Below are 21,037 nucleotides of genomic sequence, written 5' to 3' on the forward strand. Positions count from 1 at the left end.
CCCAGCCAGAGCTGAAACAGGTCTCCTGGTCCCCCATGAGAAAACAACCCAGTGGGACCAGGGTACTCAACCCCCATCACAGCACCAGAGCCCCCAGGGGAAGTGTGGCAGCCCCGGGGGCATGAGGAGGGGGCAGCGGGAGCTGCAGATGTTTCCTGCATGCTCAGTGTGAGCTGCAGAGAGGAGATAAATGTTGGCACTGAGAGCTAAGCCTTGCCTTGTATCGCACCTTGCTTTTATAACCTCTTCTTTTTAATATCCTGTTGAGACAAACAGCCTGTGCACGTGTGCTGGGGGACCTGCCGAGCAGCTGAGTGTCTTAGAGCATCTCAGCCTGAAAGATGCTCAAATGTCGCAGAATTTCTTAGAGCGTCTCAGCCTGAAAGATGATCAAATGTCCCCACTGGGGAGCATCTTTCAGGCTGAAATGCTCTAAGAAATTCAGTATTGCAGCAAGTGCTGGGCTGCCAGACCACTTCTGTCCCAACCTCCGCTCCTGCAGAGAGACATGACATGGCCACAGGCTCTGGGTCAGGCACCTTGGTTCGGTGGTGACAGACCATAGAGGGCAGGGACTGCAGTGGGACAGGGAGATGATGTTACAGGTCCTGAGATGGTCAGTCCAAGGACTGACAGGATACCACGGACACCTCCCATCTGATCTTTTCGAATGCCACCTGGGCACTATAATGCTTTTGTTTAGCTGGAGCTGGCATGCACAAATACAGGCATTGAGTAGGCAAAACATGGCTTCACGTGTGACGACACTGCTGGCCACCATGTGTCCTTAAAACACTCCTGGCTGCAGCAACATCACCTCTCATTCTGTATCTCCCATCACAGCCCTCTGGCCTGACATACTTCTCCCCACCTTGGCACAAATCCGTTTCTGGAGGGTGTCGTTAGATGTCCGGCAGTACACGGATTGAGGAGGCAGAGAGCAAGAGCTTCTCTTTTACTTACACCCATGCCCCCCGATGAGTGATGCTCGGCACACAGTGGCATTTCAATTTTCCCCTTGAACTGTGAATTACGCCCTGTTTCTGTAACAAGCGCTTTTGGGGCGGACACGTCATCCCTTGTGTGGTCTGTCACCACGCTCCCACCTCTGATCAGAAGGAGGGGCGCAGGGGAAGGTGCGGGCATGGGCCAGGGTGTCACCTCTTATCGCACCATCAGCACCCAGACTGGGAAGGCAAGGTGCCCAGCAGCCACATCCAGCAGCACAACGCCCATGTGGGCTTGGCCGTGGCAATAATCCCCTAAACTGTGGGATGAGCTTTCAGCCTCACAGGCTTGCCCCAGCACCCTTTGGCATCCCAGCCAGTCCCGTGCTCTAGACACAGTGGGGCCAGATCCTGCTCCCTGCCATGGGCTGTTCACTGTCCTGGGTGGGGGAGCCGAGGCGAAGGAAGCAGCCTCACCTTGCCCCAGCTCCCACCGTTACCAGCCCCACCGGTAAGGTCTGGTGAACTGCCCCTTCCCCTCGGCAGCAGCTGGTGCAGCCCCAGTTGCCCCAGTGAGGGACTGGGCTGACTGGGAACAGCCAGGGGGACAATTCCTCCTCCCCCATTCCCAGTTATCAACACCAGGTGCTACTTTGGTGCCTCTCTCAGAAAAAAAAACCACTCTTTTAATTAAACATGTAGCTCAGACTACTCGTTTCTGTCATTTTGGTGACAAACTATTTTTGCAGGGCATGCTAAGCCTTTCAGCTGCCTTGCCCCAGCGGGGCGATGGGCTTTGGGTGTTGGGTTCCCACAGCCCATCTCCACAGGGGTGGTCCCTACCTCAGGGACAGCGGGGTCGGTCCCCACCAGAGCTGCCCAAACCTCAGCCCGCCCTTCCCGTGTCGCTCTGTCCTAACAGTGACATGCAGCGGCGGCACGCTGTAACGGAGGCTGGAGATACCCTTGCACTCGGCCCGAGCTGCTGGTGCCAGTTACAGCACCTAACAGGTTTCTGTAGCCGTATCTTTATTTTTTTATACTCGATAATGAATTTTGCTCTTGTTTTGTACAGCATTGTTTTCTTCGAGCTCCTTTTTGTTACACTCATGCATGCACACAGGTAAGCCTACGACAAAATTTTCTCCAGCAGTAAAGCTGCTACCGCTTTTCCTAGGGCAGGGCCAGCGATGGGCTGCTGCATCTCCCAGAGCGATCAGGGTGTATCAAGAGGCGAGGCTGGCATGGGCTGGGGGACCCCGGCTGCCTCACCCGTACCCCGCGCCCCACACAGCCCCCGCCGTCTCCCCATCTCTGGGGGTCTCGACACCTGCCCGTGACAGATTCACTGAAACAAAGGGAGCTTCTCCCTGGCCCTGCAGCCGAGGGAGGTAGCAGCCCTCCCTCTCGGCAGGCTGGCAGGGTGCAGCGCCCATTCAGCCCTGGCAGAGAGTGCCCGTGGCCGTGCCCCAGCGCATACTTCTGCACCGCTTACCTGCTGCTGCTTGCAGATCAAGTAGCTAATGTCTAAGCAGTCCCATTTAAACCCACAATCAAATTACAGGAACAAAATTAGAAGCCAGACTGGAGCCACTTTAAAAGTTGCCCCTTATTTAATAACTCTGTCGCAGTTATTTTTTCTCTTATCACCATTTATTCTCATTCTGGGGCCGGTCTGTAATAACAGAGGAGGTTCATTTGTGCTCCCTCTCCTCTTTCCAATGTCTAGTCTTTCTGCGTGGGTTTCATTTCTGCCTTGTGAAAAGACATTAGGATAAATAAAACAATGATGCAGTGCTACAGAGGTCTACATTAATGGGACCACACCACACTCACCCCTTCCACGACCCTCCCTTTCCTGTATGAAAAGGGTGAATCAAACAGATGAAATTCCCATTCCACCCCTGCCTGTACCTATCGGTATCAACCTATCAGGTGTGGAAGAAGAAATTGCAGTGCAGCTTTTTCCTTCAAGGCAGCGCCGTGCAGAAGCAGGAGACCGGAGGAGGTGCCGGGGCGGTTTGGGAGCGCCATCTCCCCTCTAGTGGGGTCTGCGCAGAATTGGTGGAGGAAAGGAGGCGAGAGCCTTCACTTCCCAACTGATGGAGAAAAAGAGGCGAGAGATTCCCCTTCCCTCCCTGCTCCTGCCATCCCCCTGCGCGGCCAACGGTGCAGGCGTGGAGGTACCGGGGTGGCGGGGACGTGCAGCCCCAGCTGGGAGCTGGCTTGCACTGAAGGAGCCAGGGGAAATACTTTTGCAATCATTTGCCTATTAATTAAAGATGTGACTCAATGAGAGGTTGGATTCATTCACCTGGCTGGATTTTCATGTTTCCGGATATCACTGGGAAAAAAATAAATGCAGCTTCTCACTAACCCTTCAGCATTTTAGTAAAAACTATTTTTAGATCCCTTTTAAAAACAAATCTATAGCCATTCTACAATAGGCAAACACTGCTGTGTGGTTAATAGTTGTTGTCCCCCAAACTACCGATGAAATCTGCCAGTATTAAAAACCAATAAAATAGTTTATGCAATATTTTGGTGACACCTGCCTCTGTGGCACACCTGAATTCTTGTTTTCTATGAACAAGGCATGACCCTAACTCACGGTAGGTACCGGCTCAGGCATTTGCTGGCAGGGACCACGGCAGGTGCTACACAGCCTGGAAGCTGCTTTGGGGTGATGCACAAAGTCTCAGCACGGACCGATCCTGCCTGTACAGAACAGAGAGTTACCCACCGGCACGGCGTCTGAAGCACGGGAGATCTCCATGAAGGAAAGCGTGACGATTTGTGGCCAGGGAGAGGCGTTCCTGACTGGGGGACCTGCTGCATGCCAGGCCTCTTGCAGGGCACGGAGAGGGGCTGAAAGCTGGGCAGGAGTCAGTGTGGGGGGATGAGCCGGCTGGCAGGTTATCTGCTCGGCTTTCTCTGCACCTTACCTGCACCCACTATTACCCTGCGAAGTTTCTTTGTAGAAACAGCTGCATATTCCTGAAGGCTTCAGCTGTAAGCAGGCTAACTGCTGGTGGATTGCTTGGACAGAGGTGTTTAAGGGGCCCAAGAGCCTCAAAGGTTTCATCCTGCAGCTTAGGCAGCTGGACGCAGGGAGTTAAATTGTGAGTCGGGGGCGTGCAGCAAGCAGAGATGACAGAGGCACAGTGCTCTGGCCCTGCAAGCCTGGAAACAAGCCAGAGCCAAGGGCTGGATGGGGCTCACCATCCCACCGCTCTCAGGAATCATCACGTGCTGGTCCTTCTCCCCCATGCATGACCCCACTACCGGAGTCTTCCTTCCACCCTTGCTAAGCGGAGCGCTTGCAGAATGGTTATTTTCCTTATCCCTGTATTTATCAAAGCATCTACTGGGGGCACTCAGGAGGCAAAACCGGCCATCGGCGCATGGTCAAACACAGGGGTTCAGCGTCCAGCAGGATGAGCTGAGGGAGATCGGTCTCGGTCCTGGCAGGCACCGAGGAGAACATGAACCTGGGGTAAACGTGAGCAATAATCCCCTTTTCAGAGGGGTGTTCTAGCTAGGGGATTTGCATCGACTGAGCTGTTTAGCTTCTGTTTTAGATTTGAGCTCTGAGTGAATGCAAATGTCTTTACAGTCAAAGCAGAAAGGCTGCTGGGTATCAGGCAAGCATTTAAATATCACGAAGCTACAAAGGAAGTGATAGCCTCACCTTGCTCCACATACAGCTCCAGCCATTTATACCTCAAGTAGGTGAATTCAAGAGTGCAGAAATAGACCTGTAAATACATGGAGATTCTGCTTTCGCAGTAGTTCATTTTCAAAGCACATCTACTTCTTAGCGTACATTTGGGGTCACACTCCACCTCACAGCCCTCACCCCGCTTTCCAAAACAAGCTGTTTCAGCTTGCTAGCTTTCCTCTACAAGTGAAGCATAAAATACAAGTAAACGCCTAATTTTTAGTGTTGTCACCACTTTCATCTTGCTGCTAATCGCTATCACAAATTATGTGCATATCCAAAAATGTGTAATTTCAGTGCAGTACATTCTTGCTACTTGTGTTTCTTACTTTTAAAATATACGTGACAAATATTTCCGTATTTTATATTTCTACATTCTACTGACCACATCCAAATCTTAAGGTAGGATATCCCTGCGATCAAAACGCAATGAGGCAAAATGGAATATAGCCAAGGCCCTCTACTCCTCTTGTAAAAGATAGATTTATGATCTTTAGTGACAAGTCTTGTTGTACATCTTGATTTTTCATCTTACCTCAGGCAGTCCAGTGTCCCCCCTACCTCATGCTTTGCCATCAGCTCATTTTTGACTTGTGAGAATACAGTTTCTCACCATTTCTTGAGCGCTGCAGGAGACAGCCATTCTTGAAATGTTTCCCATCTGAGTACCAGTCTGAGGCAACGGTGTCCGGCTTGTGAAATAGCACTTGCATGCAGACGACAAGCTTTAGTCAAAGTAAGAATACCAAAACTTTGCAGTGCCCCACATACCATAGATCCAAGCTTGCCAGACAGTATTCCCTCTACGTGGTGCAGCAGGCATCCCCCTTACCTCGGTAAGCCACGTTATTGTGGGGCAGCCTTAGCTAGCCCAAATAAAACTGAGCAGAAGGGAGCTCAGAGATGTACACAGTAAATGCTAGCTTGCTGCCTAGCTCCAGCACCCAGAGAGAAAGCTATAGCTTTCTTGAAGACCAAGATTCAGTGTTTTAGGAAGGCAATGAGGAATTAATTATACGAGAAGATACTTCAGTTTAGCACTTAACTGGATTACAGATGCTGGCCGCCTCCTTCTGCTCTAGCCCAGAACTTCACACCTACCCCAGGCACTTCAGCCAGGTTCTTCTCTCTCCTTGTTCGCCAGCCCCCACTCTCTCTGTGCTCTAGGCACCCCTGAGCCTTCCCCTCACCATTTCCCTTATCCTCACCCAGAGCTGAACCAGCTCTTGAATGAAACATTCACACCCCCCCGCTCTTCAGCTGAATTTTGCTGTTTTGAGCTGCGTCATTTATTTCTAGCTTACTCTTCCTTGTGGCGTATGTTGTCATTCCAGTTACGTGCCTCTGCTCTATGCACTGGTCCATCCATCACCTGCCTGAAAACCTGAAGTCTCCAACCATTTTCATCTACCGCCACTATTACCAGAAAGCAGTTGCTGCACACACCTGTGTCCTGATCTGATCTCACTAGTCCCACTAAAACGTGTCTCTCTCCAGTTACCTTTACTGACTCGCCCTTTGACAAGTTTCACTTGTTTCCTACAAAACAAATCCCCAGATGCAGGCTTCTGGCAACTCGGGTGTGCTGCCATGCTTCAACATCACAGGATGGGCTGACAGTGAACTGGCCAACGTAACAGAACCCAACGAAATGACAGATAATTGGAAGAGCCCTAAGAAATTACCCATTTAAACAGCAGTTGACTAATAGCCTTAGGCTTCTGGAGGCTCACATTTTAATGAATGCTAGCAACATAGGCAATCCTGAGTATGTCTGCCCATACATTGATTCCAGATGGTTTTATTGTATTTAATCTTGTCTTACTCCCAGTCAAAAAGCTGAATAACTGCGATCTGGAAGGGCTGGGAATTTCAGGAACCGCAACAGACCACAGAGAGCGTTTCAGACAGGGACGGTCACCTCAGTTCAGCACAAACAGTTGTAGCAACCTTAAAAAGGTAAGGTTTAAAAAGAAATGCCAGCATTGGTTTAATTTGAGACCAGATGACAGCATTTCTCCTGTTCGGACCCATTTTTCCAAGCTCAACACCTACGAATTCACATTCTCCATTTCCATTTCACAATCAGATACAAACGGGGACTTTTTTTGTGATGGTCGTGAATGTTTTATTATAGAGTCTTATCAGTAAATTACTTCTCTGAAAATCAGTTTTTCAGAACTAAAATCTGATCTAGCAGGGTTCAATAAGTAACAAGATGAACTCAGCCATGCAAACAAAATATTACTAAGTTACTTTAATAAAATTTTATCACAACAACCTCAGGAAGAAGAGCGTGTCCTGGAGACTTAGACAGTTAATCTTGGATTTTATTAATATTTTGGATTCTTTTTGTTATGCCCTAGCCTCTGGTACAAAGCTGTCTTCATTTTGATGCTCAAACGGGATAGATCTTTGGGTGCATTTATGCCTGTGATTCTTGTCTTATTTTATAGCGCTGTAATAAAAATAGCACCGTCAGTGTTCAGTGCTCGCCACGGTACATTTAAGCAACTGGCCGCTGCACTGAAACAGAACTTCTGGCGAAACTGAGCTTATTCCTAGACAGTAATTGCTCACAAAAGGTCTAGCTCCCAAGTCTTTTTCAGTATGTGCCATTCATTTTCTGTTCAGCACCTCTTATGATGTTTATTAAAGTAACTTTATTGGGTTATGTTGCACACAATAGGATATTCAACATTCCATCTTGACCTTCACAGCAGTATCGAAATACTGCCTGGAAGGTAACCTACAAACATTTTCTTTGTATATACAATCAACATTCTGAGCTTGCAGCTACTTGTTGACAAATGCTTACCAGTTTCAGTTAAATACAAGAAAAATCTAAGAACACTGAGACATCTGAAAATAAGCAGTACTGTATTTTTAATGTATTCTGGCTGGTTTAGCTCAATTTATTAATTACTCTTGATTTCCAGGGCTTAATTACACACAATTTTTACAAAAGCAACATCATGTCTTAACATTAATCAAACATAACATTTAAGATTTTTTTTATTGTGCAAAACTTAAGCAATAAGTCTTACTAGTACAATACGCTTAAAAAGCAAAGGATATTTAAAACAATATTCACATTCAGTGTGCAATTTTTATCCCTACTTCCACCTTTTGATGGGGAATCTAGAATTCCCATCAGTAAGTGCTATCTGAAAATATCAATAGTTTGCTTCACCTTTTGTTATTTGGAGGAGACTCAGAATATATTTTTGCATTAGGTTTTTACACACAATTAAAACAGCTGTTTAAGTTGATAAATACAAATTAAGACACTGAAAAGGGTGAAAAAATACATACTGAGGGCATCCACCTAAATGGTGGCATGACTGATAATTTATAGATTATATTAAAAAATATAATTGATATTCTGATTTTCCATTTTGAACTCAAGATTTTAGCAAATAACCCACAACTTTGTTTAAAAATTCTGGCATCTGCTAATTGAAAAAGTAATAAAATTCAATAGATATTTTTTTAATTAAAATCTTTAGCTTGTTAGATATTAAGTGCTACCAGTCAAGGCAGTCACAAAGACTGTTTGATGTTTACATAGCACCATATAGATAAATATCTCCTTCAGAAAGAGAGAGATTATGTTTGGCTGGGAACATAATGGGAGTATTTCCTGAATTTTTTAGGTATCTTTGCCTCCCACATCATAAATATGTGCAACAATTCCTTAATTTGAGAAAAAAATGCACAGAATTCCACTCACTCTTTAAGACGGTTCTATCACTAATTCAAATTCTCTATGTATAAAAGTATCAAGAACTCTTCAGTAGTCAATTTAATATTCAAAAGCAGATCAATCGTTTTATGTAAACTTGTTAAAAAACAAACCACCACATAATTTGGCTTTAAAGTGACAAAGTATTTTGCTTAATATAATTTACTAAGCATGTGAAGAACTAACGTCAAACTACAATTTCAAAAAGATGCAGAGACTGGATTATCTCTGATATTGAAATACTAAATTAAAATACATAATTATATAAAGAATCTCCAAAAAATATAATTATAATTTGTTACAGTGGTATTGTTCTTTCCAGTAATAATTCTTCCTATAAGGAGGCTGCGTATTAACTAAAATACACTAACACATTGTAGTTCCCAATTAGAGAACATCAGTATTCTCCCTCTGCCTCTCCTCCGCCCTGAATTTACTAAAAAGCAGTCTAGGTTTTGTACCTAAGGAAAAAGGGAATTATACTCACTATCCAGATGGCCATTCCCTAGCCCTAATCAAAATCTTGTCAACTTATCTACAATTGTTAGGTTTAGGCTAGTAACAAATCTTGCAGTGAAGTATTAAAAATAGATGGAGTAACTACCAAGCCATCTTCTGTATTTTAAATCACTGAAATCTACATATCAAAATATTTATGGAAGCATGAGTGCTGCTGACATCATCGACTCTTACAAACTGAGCCCTCTGTAAAAGTTGCACAGATGGAAAAAGATGCCTTGAGATAAACGGAAATAAAATCCACCAGAAGAAAGATTTCCTAATGTTGAGCTCCAATTCCTTACAAACTAACACACGTATTTCAGTGACGGGCACTGCTCATTATTTTGGCCCTGTCCCTCTCCCAAAATCAGCTTCATAAGCTGTTATCACTCCAATAAAAAAAAAAATACACCGTCTTAAAATATTGTACATGGGGTTCTGGATTCCAAAAATAAAATGTATAAGCAATTTCATATTCTTGCTATGAAACCTCAACTAAAAAATATGAATGTTTATAAAGAAACCAAATCGCATTTTATACATTGTATCTATATCGATACAGTTCTCTGCGTTAGGGAGAATTCAGCATCTTTACAAGTTCAACATGTGCAAAATTCAATTACATTTGAACAAAATTCCAGTTAAAAAAGTTATATGTAATTTCATATACATTTCAGGCCAATAATCGAAAGCCCAATTTCAAACAAAGCTGCACAAAGTTTGCTTCACATCTCCCTATACCCCCCAAAAAAGGCACTAAGTGGTTTAAGTGTGCAAATGGCTTCTTAGAAGAAACTGTGTGCAAACAGAGCCTGTTCCATTAGCTCCGCATTCTTTAGCGATTTCCTAGAGGCTACTGCTATTAAATGCTATCTACAGTATGACTTTCTAAAGAACAGAAGACCGTCAGTCCACAGAATCACAGATATCTTTCACTTTCTGATTGAAGTCTTCAGGTTGATCAGCATACACATAATGACCTGCACCAAGGATAGCCTAGAGGATAAAGGTGAAGAAACAGGTCAAAATCACAAGAATGTAATAAGCAAATAAATAAATACTGGGATATGTGAAGAACCTGACTTTTACGCATTACCTACTCGATACATTATTACTTGAAAAGACTAATTTCAGAACTGGAACTGATCTCTTGCACCCAGCCTGTGTTAACGCAGTTAGCACAACTGCTGCCAGGAGGTGGTATCATACAGCCTAAAAAGGACTGTAAACGTAAGGAAAAACGAAAGCTTGTTTCACCTGTTGAAGGAACTTTGCTACACAGGAAAAGAGGGTGAAACTACTGCTTATGCAACTGCACGCCTTGCTGAAAAAACCACCATGCAAGCAGACGCAAGTCACTGCAAAACAAACTTAGGAGAACGTGCTTTACATATCAAACTTCTGATTCATCTTCACCCCCTTCATTCTCCACTCAAATAGTTCTCCCAGGCTGCTCTTTAGTTCTGCAAGTGTTTGCAGTAGAGAGAGCATCAAATCATTTGTATTCTCTTATTAGAGACTAAAGAAGGTACGAGGATAAATGATTAAGAACTCAGAAACTTAAATTGCTGGGGATTTTCTAGACTTGTGGAAGCAGATTTCAACCCTCCGAATTAACGACTACTATGTTAAGCAGGGACAAGTAAAATCCAAATGATGCAATATATAGGGGGAAACCCCCACATTTGTGACCTAGAGTATTTCACAGCAACTATTTAACACAATTAAGGGCTTAAGTAACCACACACGGCGTGGTTACCCTATTCCTATAATTTATCATTCTCTGCCAAAACTGGTATGAAGCAAGCCATCACCACAGTGTTCAGCAAAGGTACTTGACCTATTTTCTTTCCATTTTATAATCAGTCCAAGATTAATTTGTATTTAAATCTATTTTTCCCCTCCCTCCATTAAAACACTCCCTCTTAAGTCTCTAATTGAAGCCCATAAAAGTATAGCTATGTTATTGAGTTAAAAACCCCCACAAACTCAAAGTAAAAATTGATTAGAAATAAACACACGTGATAAAACCCCAGAACCTTTGTGCATTTTACCAAGGATGGCACTGCCAGTCCACGTCTCAGCCTCAGCCTCACGATAACCCTTTCCCTCCTACGGTTTTTTGAATGTCCCTATAATTTCTGCCACTCCAATTTACCTTTTAGAATCTGTATTTGGCTTGACAGAATTTTAACCTGGAATACAATAAAGTTTTCCACAGTCCCTTCTAAAAGCCATTGACCAGACTGGAAAAATCTGCCTGAATGGTAGGTGCTTATACTAGCAATCTATTGTACACTTCTTAACAGTGACTTTTTGTTACAACTTTCTCTCTGCTTAAGTAGTTAAGTGACACTTTCAGTCTGGATGTCAACATTTATGAAACGTATTTGTGCTCTTTGACACATGTAAACAGTTCAATAACAATGTCTTTTCTCTGAGTTCCAGCTCTGATGTCATCTATATCAAGATTATAAAATTTTATTTGAATGACTTGTCATAGTATACTATCGACATTGCATGTTGTACTCTTCTGTCCAGATAGAGCTAGACATCAGTAAGAAGACAGACGGTGTATTCAAACATTTTATCACCTCATAGCATTGTAACATATATGTATATTCAATTATCACAGCTGACTGATGTGACAATGCATGAAGAATACTTTTAAATTTGTTTGTTTTTATAAAAACCAACAAAAAAATGCAGTGTGCACATTCGCATCAAGTTGCAAGTACACACATTTTAAATAATAATGCCATACCTCTAAACAAGAATGTATTAGCTAGGAAGACAACACTATGTATTTTTTTAATGACTTAAAGAAAGACGCTTACAAGAACCTAAGCACCAGGTACAAACCATCCTCTCATCAGAGAAACAAAAGCATTATACAGACAGATTAGAACAGTTTGACAGCCTCCTCACTATGTCATACATATATGCAGATATTAGGACTGTTGTGGTTAAAACACAGGCAAAACCCCAGATACTTACCAGTGACCACAAAAACGACTTGTATTAGCAACACTGTAGAGCAAAATGTTTCGTAGAGCAGAAGAATGACCTTGCTCAAAGATCTAATTCAGCTTCTAGTGCTACAGTAAGTTTCCTTCTTACTCTGGGAACTCAATACTCTTTTGTCTAGGTTTCCTCTGATCTAACACTTGTTTTCTCTCTCTCTCTGTTACAGAAGTCAAAAGTTATTACCCCAGACATTAAATCAAAGGGCCAGCATTTGCACAGTTGGTATAAAAAACATAGATATGATTTAAACAAATCCACACAATAAACAACCAACTGCTTTAAAAGTCAACTTACTATTGTCTTCACATACGAATTTGGTCTCAGAGACTGGATAGTGCTGCCAGAATTGCCATCTATACATGAACGTGCTCCATAAACCACAGTGATAGGAATGTCTTCATCCATTTGTGGAATCCGTTGCAGCATTGGCCTTTTTGCCCACCCATAAGGAATAGTCATGTTCTTGAAAGCTGTTTCACCACTTCAAATCATTCAAAAGGGTAAAAACAATTAAATTTCCATTGGATCTGCCTTTTCTCTAAATTGGAGTATCTGTGCTTTTTGGTAACACAGAGTGCAATAGTCCATGAGGCTGGGATTTTTTACTATTAAGAAATATAAGTTTTCAAGGTGTGCATGTAATTTTCAATAAAAAGAGTCTATGTTTTTACAGTACTGAGTGATAACACTTAAAAGAATGAAATGCCTTATTTTTAAATTTTTTAAGAAACTCTTTACAAATTAAACCACTGTAACAATTTTTTTATTAAAAATTAGTGCCCAAACTCTGTCAGAATTAACAAACAGGTAGTTTAGAAGAAATATAGAATTAGGATAGCTTTTACATTTATCAGTTTCTGGAATTCAGAAAAAGTGCAATCTTATTTTTTTCTTCAAGTAATACAATAAATGTTACAATTTTAAAAGAAAAAAGCATGCACACTGTTGCCATGGCCATTGGAGGGAGTAGCAGGCACTCAGTAAATGAAGGGCAGACTTCAAAACATATACTGGGAAACTCATACTCACCTGGGTGACTGTACATTGCAGTGATAGATATATTCAGCCACAGTGTTATCATCAAACATCGATGAATATTTTCGCTTGAAATCTGGTCTTAAACGCTGAACAAGGCTTAATCCTGTTAAAACAGAAAACACTATTAGAGAAGGAATTAGTATAGACAACTTTATCAGATTACCTATCACTTCCCATTACAATCCTCCAAACACGTTCCCTCGAAACTCGTGGCTAAGTTTGATGACTTCTAAACCAATGTTTTGTTTCACCACCTGCATGTCTTAGGAAAAAATGATGACATTACACCAAACAGGAATGAAACCTAAGTATTCTAAAGGATTTTATGCTGCACTAGAAGAGGGGCAATTCAATCCCTGCTGAATACATACGGGGAATGTTTGAGAAGGGCCACTGCAGCAACAGAAGAAACATGCAATGGGGACCAGCAAAAGGGCTAAGCAGAATATCTTTTTGCCACCAGTTTAGTCTCACATGATACCAACACTGTCTTTCTCCTTGCTCTGGCACCACTGGGTGGGCCAAAAGCATCCCATCTTTCAGAACCAGAAGGCACTGTTGAAAAAGCTGGGCTGTTTTTCTTTCTTAGATATAAGTCTGTGCTCTCCCTTTTACAGAACAGTCGTCTTCTGAAGCTAGTTCATCTAACTAATGTTTAGTTGAAAGAACAGAAGTCTGCTGAAAAACAGGTGTAGAAATCTAGACATGAGTATAAGACACAAGAACTGGTATAAATCAAGAGATTTAACCTAGGAAAGCTATCGTCCCCATGCTTTCTTAACAGCCAAAGTAGAGAAGCAGGTCCCTTCAGGGGCCAGTTCAAGCTTTCTAAAATTAAGCTCCTACTCTCAATCACTTCTTTAAGGAAGAAGCCTCTTCTAGTTGACCAGACAGATCTCTGAGACAAGAGCCTCACCAAAGGCTAATCTTAGTCTAAGAATATTACTCATCCCTGAAGAGATAGGCTCGCAGTTCACCACTTGGGTTTATCAACTGAAAATACTGTTGTTAATCTGTGCAGTTATGATGATGTCACTTCTTCTCACCTGTCCCTGGCCAAAGGCCTGGTACTATTTATCTAGACTTTGTCACAGTGATCTATGCTTTTGTAACCTTGAGATCAGACTATTGCAACACCCCTTATGTATGCTTTAAATCAATTCAGAAAACTAATACAGTGCAAGAAAAAATAATTCCCTTATGAAACAGCGATTTAAGTCCTGAAACGATGAAGATTTTGCAAACATTCTGCAATTTGCTCTGCTGCTTGTATTTTCTCTATAGAGAGTTCAATTGCTGGACTTCTGTCTTTTTCTGTCTGTCTGTCTGGGGTTTTTTGAACGCAATCGATACAGCTGGCTTGGAATAAGAGTACCTGGAAGAAAGAGACTAATTCTGTGTCTTCCCCTGCTATCAGCATAGAAGCCACAGCAACTCCATTTCCAGTAACTAGGGGACTGAAAGTTATCCAATTTTAGAATTCACTTTCCATTTTGGTAAAAAGTGTTTTGTCTGTGGGTCCAATCGCAAAACTGTTCTCCTTCCCTGGGAATTTACAAGGGAGAATGAAACAAGGAGACAAGGCACCTTGGAACAAATTTTGGAATGAAATCACACTGGTTCATGCTCGTAATATTTATTGAAGACATCCTCAATTGTCTGGCTGTGTTTTCCATAGTGTCTATGGAAATGCTAAAAGAAATACTAACATTGAAGACTCTGAGTTTCAGAAAAAGAGTGTGGTCACAGTGACATTACTGTCGTCCTGAGGAATTTTTAGGCGTTCAGCTCTAGGAATGGAATTCACAAATCCAACCTAAGCACCGAAACCCCTATACTGTGAGCCTCCTGGGTTCCAGTTAAGTGAAGGAAAACATGCAAATCAACTAACTGGAAACCACCCAAAGAAAAAGATCCCTCTGGATTCTGTCTCTCTCCCAGGTTTAAGTATCTGCCTGCGGGTCTGATTGAATATCCATGTGATACCACCGTGATATCCCAAAGAACCTGGCTCACATTTAAGTGCCCAACTCATCCCTTTGAACAAGAGCAACTGGCTTTATAGCGAGGATCAGACAGCTACGCCTGCCCAGCAGCTTAAGCACATGTGCATGTAGAAGGAAACCTAGGTTTGGTTCAGTGCCTTCATCAGGTTGGGTTTGATGCCTACCTCACAGCACAGTGTTTAAACTTACCCTTCTCTAAGAATTATGCTTCGCCTGTCAAGAATTGCACATTAAGTTGATGATGGAAAACTTTTTTAACATGTGGAGTGAGAAATGGATGAAAAATTTTGAAAAGCACTGCCCTCCACAGCAACGTATAAGCGAGGCTAGGTTGGGAATACCTTGCCAAGACAGGGTCTGTTTCTGCAGCAGCATGGTTTTGACTGCACTTACTTGCTAAGGGAGACAACTTCAGCTTTAAACTCTTCCACATGGATTGATTTATGCGTGCATTTGTTATTGGATAAAAGGCATTAAATCAGTGCTTATCACTCAATATGCTTCAGGTTGTTTTGTTAACCGAATTAGCATTTTACTTAAAAAAAAAAAAAAGTTTGTACAAAACATGTTGCTTGTCTGAAAAGCTAATTTTGTCACACTCCCGAAGACAATCAAATAGATCAGCATATTAAAATATATATTCTATAGAAAGAGATTTAGGAAACAGATGTGGTTTAAATGTAAACAAAGTCTAGAAACATCACTAGTTTATCTTCAGACCGAATACTAAAAATGTTGAAGAGGTGAGTTAATTGTAACTTGTGAGGGGCCTGAAGGCTATCTTTTTCCAAGCCTCTCCAGCAGATACTCCGGTAGTACAGAGAGTAATAGACAGATAACCTCTTTCCCCTCTAGAAGGAATACATGTGATGAATTTAAGATTTGATCACACCCTTCTCCCCACATGAACTAAAACCGTAGTATTTCTGGTCTTCCCTACCTAGTCCTAGTATTAGGGTATATAGGGCTTATCTAATATCTCATCAGTGCTGTTGAAGAAACGTAGAAATACGAAGGATAGACTGCCACTGTAACGCAGGACACCAATGACACCCACAAAATCTGCTAGGGCAATAAGAAAATGGCTAATGGAAAGAACGCAGTTTCAATTTAACTTCTCTAAACTCAGGCCAAAGACAAATGAGTTTATGAGAAACTGCCTTCTAATGTTAACCAAATTTGGAAATCCTGTTTGTCCATCAAACTGCAGTTGCAAGGGAAACTAAATGGATGGTGACAGGAAGCAACCAGAAGAAAAACCTTTTCACATTCATGCCTCTTTGTCAGGCTTCCTCAACAGATGTCCACATAATCTGACTCACTATAACTGTAGCCTACAATAATCTAATGTAGCTTGCTATAAACTATCGTACTAGTATTTCTAATAGAAAGAGCTTGCCCTCTTGTCCTAAAGAGTTCATCTTTCCTCAACCCCTCCCACTTTCTCCTCCAACTCTTTTCTCTGTGGGTGATACGGGCTTGCAACAAAGCTTATCTTAATGTGGTATCTGCCCCATGTTTACGTTTAATGAATACAGAAACAGTATTTCAGAGTAGCTAAAACTCACCAAAGGGTCCTGCTATCCTCAGCCCAGCTAATGGATTAAATGGACTCAAAATAGCTCCTAGTGCTTTGATCCAGATTGGAATTGGTCTTTCATGCTCAGCATTGTCAGGCCTCTCTGGAAAACCCCATGGCTCCACTAAGATAAGATGTTTGACCCTGTTGGCAAAAAAGGTTCAGAGGTTTAGAGTACATTAATTTTTCTTCAACTGAGTATGACGGAAATGTGCTATCTGTGGACTATGCAATCTGTTTTAGTCACTTCTATCATACTGGCTTATTACCTAGTTTCTGATTCATCAATGGTTTTGCTTCTGATTGCTAATTAGGGAGAGATTGAACTGCAATTCATCATATATATGAACACCAGAAACTTGGAAGCTCACGTCACAATGAGAAACTCAGTATTCAATAGATACCCACTGTCATACACATTCGAGAAAAAGGCCAGTCTTGTTTCTATTTTAAAAAATAGCCTAATCTATCTGCTCAGTCAATATTATTTGCAGGAGGAGTTTAATGTGAGAGAAAAGATACTTGCATCTGTTTCATTTAAGCAAACTTGCTAAATCTTTCTTTTCCAAGCCATCTAAGATCTCTGTTCTAAGAAGAGATGCAATTTATCTGAAAAATCATCTTATCAAAGTAAAATTTGAACTGAGAGAGGCAGAGCAAAATTAGCAGATGTTTTCTAAATTTACTCATTTTAGGTCATGAAAGAAACGTCAGAGAGACAATTTATAAAATTATTACTCAAAGGAATCTCAGTACGGAGAGCATAGCAGGAGTCTCCAGCACATGCAACTATCAATCACTTCATGCTTCGAGTCCCCCTCAAGCAGAAAAGCTATTTCATCTTGGTAGATTGGAATCATCCATTTCTGTTTAATCCCATAACACCACCTACTCTGTCCTGGATACTGCTGATTTCTGAAAAAGCAACTCTTAACTATAGTTTTGCATATTTAAGGTGATTTTCCATGCAAGCTTCATCATCTTTACTTTCTTCTTCATGACTCCCTTCTCTTTCAAAGCCGTGAGATTAGATATTTCATACAGCAGAGTTCTTAGTGCCTAAAATGATGTCAGAAGTGATTCCAAAGGCTATTTCTGGACTATAATCAGTTGTGAAACCAAAAATCTGTGCTTGAAATGAGGGGTTGAAAAGGATTAACCTTACAAAGATGTTTCTTGGCTGTCAGCTCAGCCACGAGCGTATTTGTACACAGCAACTGTAAGAGAGGACAGGGTAGAATTTAACTATACAAACCAAGCAGGAGAGATTAGAGGCTAAGGAGCGCAAGCAATGAGGAGCCGTTCAGGACAGCCACACATTCTGTGCAGAAACTATGGCATTAAACATAGCACAGCAAACACATGAATAAACATAGAGTAAGCTTTTTTTAATGTTTCCTTTCTTAATACTTTCCTTCCTATTTGGCATTTCTCCTTTTGGTAATCAAGCCTAAAACATAACCCAGGATAATGGGAAGTTGACTGTGAGAATCATTCCAAAAGTAATAGTCCAGAAGTTGCAGTATTTGAAAATCAAATGGTGGTGACCCACCACCACCTGGGAATATTCTAAATGGGAATCTTTTTGGATTAGTAACCTCACATGTCCCATGAACAACTTTGGTACAATGTAGTAAATTAACGGATCATCTAAGCTTGGAGAAACAGATCTACTTTCCTAACAATATGTATCCAGAATCCCTTAAGCTTCTAACGCATTGTTAGATAATCTGTCTGAAAGCTGTGCTATATTTATCACTTGATTCAATGCTGTCTTAAGATCCTACCAGTCAATTTGCTAATTTGATGGTTAGTTTAATTTCAGATAAACATTAGTAATGCGAGAACATAAACTGAAACACCCCCAAATTAATTAACCCCAACTTAAACACAGTGAGGCATGAAAACAAAGTGCCACTTTTGATGTAAGTCAGCAGGGGGGCAGAAACAATATCCCATCCCACAGGGACAGGATGGTGCCATTTATAGTAACTTCAGAAAAAGGGGTAAGGAAGTTGTAAGTGATCCCTACGAGAAACTAACTACAGTTAGCTAAAAGTTGCTTTATGCTCAAAAGGGTAACAGGTTTACATCCCTAGAGCAGAGGACTGCATTTCTTCATTGCAATTCTGGGTTTAGACACACACCTACTTTCACACATCATTTCCAGCAGCATGTGCCAGCTGTCACCCACTTGGAAAAAAAGAGGAAAGGTATTTTAGGAAAAAATGATGTATGAATTTATTTCAAAATCTCCAAATGAGAGACAAAGAAATGTATATGGTATAAATCGATGTGAATATAAAAGAATAAGATATGTTTTGTATAATATAGAATCTGCCATACGATGTGGAAAGCTAAACTTATATTCACAGTTTTTCACAGGAGTCCGCTATGTGTATCTAAACAAAAGCAATGTCCTTTTTTGATACAGAATGACCTCAGTTGGTGGGAATCCTAGCTCACCAGGGGCTACATAACCAGACTGCATCAAAAAAAATGGACAAATTATTAGTTTAAGGGAAAAAAATGGATTAGCTGTTGGCCACAATGTGGTGCAGAAAATGCTGATGAAATACAATTACAGGACTGCTGCAGCTGGGTTGTTTTGCGAAGAAGAAACATGAAGTGGCATATAGACAATTTAAATCAAACAGTCACTAAAATCATTTTTACATCATCATGCTGGCACCAGGACGACTGCTAGCATACAGGCATAAATTACCCAGGGGAATTATGTTCAGAAGTTTCAATGTTATCCATAATAATGGGAAGTTTGGCAGAAACGGGCCTATTTTCCCTTCACAAACCTATGTTTGATCAGAGGTGGCGCTAAACATTCACCCATAAATACGATCTTTGCTATTTCACCTTGTAACATGGCAAGAAGGTACTGAACAAAAACAAAGAGGTACAGAAAAGTATGCAGAAAAGCATGTTTACCATATCTACTTATTTCTATTCACCTGGAAACAAACCATACAATTAATACTTTGGGTTAAAATTCAGTATCAAGTTTCTTTAAATCAGCACAGTCATTTACTTAAAAGATAATCTATAAAAAGGCTGATGAAATAAAATCTGTGTTAAAATCACTAGTCAAATACAGAAAAGGAATTCCTTCATTCCTTTATTTTCACATACCTTGAGGGGTATTTTAATGAGTAAGCTGCAGCCAGGAAGCCACCTAGGTTGTGTCCAAGTAAAATCATCTTTTCTAACCCTACCTCCTTTCTCCATTCTTCTATGGATTCCACAAACTGATTTTCTGCTTCCCGAGCATCAGTGTCAAAGTGTGGTCTACTGCTACGTCCAAATCCCAAAAGGTCAAAAGCATGAACGGTCCTGTTCTCACAGAGATCTTCAAAATTGAGAGCCCACAGTCCAACACCTCCTCCAAACCCATGCAGGAGAACAAGCGGAGTTTTATGTGAAAAGTCTGGAGAGAATGTCAGTGTCCATATTTTATTTCCATTAGATATATACACATACCGTTTATTGTATGTGCTTGCAATACCTGAAGAAAGAATGGGAAAAAATGATGTTGCTAGACATGCCTGATAAAATATGAAGTACATTCTACGGAAACCACTGTTTTAAATAGGAGCTCCCTTTCAAAGGAGAGAGCCTACAAACAAATATCTAAGTAACGGAACAATGAAAATCTAATTCTAAACCTGTTTATTTCATCACAGTGTAAAAGCTATATTTAAAAACTTCTTTGTTTATATTTAATGTAAATTTATAGAAAATCTAGTTATATCTATAAATCTTATTAAAACCAGAGACTTACATTTTAGCATTTTGTCCTCAGCCTCTTTAAGGTGTAGCAGTGATGTGGGACACCAGGCAGGAAGCCAGCTGAATAACCATCCTAACCTACAACAGCACAAAAATTTCTTGAGCAAGATGGTCATTTTTGCACCATTTGATGCTTTCAAGACATTTCTTTTGCTGCTCTTCATAAAAGAACCCATGTAAATTACATGCCATGCAGGACAGGAGTGTGCAGTGGGAGGGAATTCACTTTCTCCTGACTTTTATAAAGTGGTGTCATTATCAGGGGCGTTCTTCAAACAGCGCGCTGTTTCTCCACTGTTTGTTCCTTATCAGAGTGTACTGATCTATCTCCATCAGAGCAGCCTTCTTCTGAGATCCTGGAGACATCAGCCCTCACGCTGACCCGACAAGCCTGGCAGGATATATAACACAATCATTGGGGTTTCCAGCCTCCTCTCAAGTTCCCTTGGAAGTCTGCCTGTACACACATTACCCTGCATGAACCTAGTATTTCCAAAAGGCAATAAACCATGTGCTCGCCAGCCTAACCTGAACTGATTCATACACTAGATAAATTTAAAAAGTGAAAAATAAGCAGCTTTATTCTAGCAAAGCAAAAAACTAGGGCCTTCATTACCAACTTAGAAACAAAGTGCCAGAGGAAAACAAAACAGCAATTTCAATTCCCCCAAC

The 21,037-nt window shown here is 41.4% G+C and overlaps 1 protein-coding gene across 1 annotated transcript; it reads right to left on the minus strand.

Moving 5' to 3' along the window:
* Nucleotides 1–7,532: 7,532 nt before the first annotated feature.
* Nucleotides 7,533–20,441, minus strand: ABHD5 (abhydrolase domain containing 5). Its single transcript, XM_009283570.2, has 6 exons — nt 20,358–20,441; nt 19,709–20,081; nt 16,554–16,708; nt 12,971–13,082; nt 12,236–12,422; nt 7,533–9,910 (listed from the first exon to the last, which is right to left on the minus strand). The coding sequence occupies exons 1-6, from the start codon at nt 20,365–20,367 to the stop codon at nt 9,821–9,823; spliced, it is 927 nt and encodes a 308-aa protein (XP_009281845.2). The 5' UTR covers nt 20,368–20,441; the 3' UTR covers nt 7,533–9,820.
* Nucleotides 20,442–21,037: the final 596 nt, after the last annotated feature.

Source organism: Aptenodytes forsteri, unplaced genomic scaffold, assembly GCF_000699145.1.
Source record: "Aptenodytes forsteri isolate BGI_AS27 unplaced genomic scaffold, ASM69914v1 Scaffold662, whole genome shotgun sequence".
NCBI classification, from domain to species: domain Eukaryota; kingdom Metazoa; phylum Chordata; class Aves; order Sphenisciformes; family Spheniscidae; genus Aptenodytes; species Aptenodytes forsteri.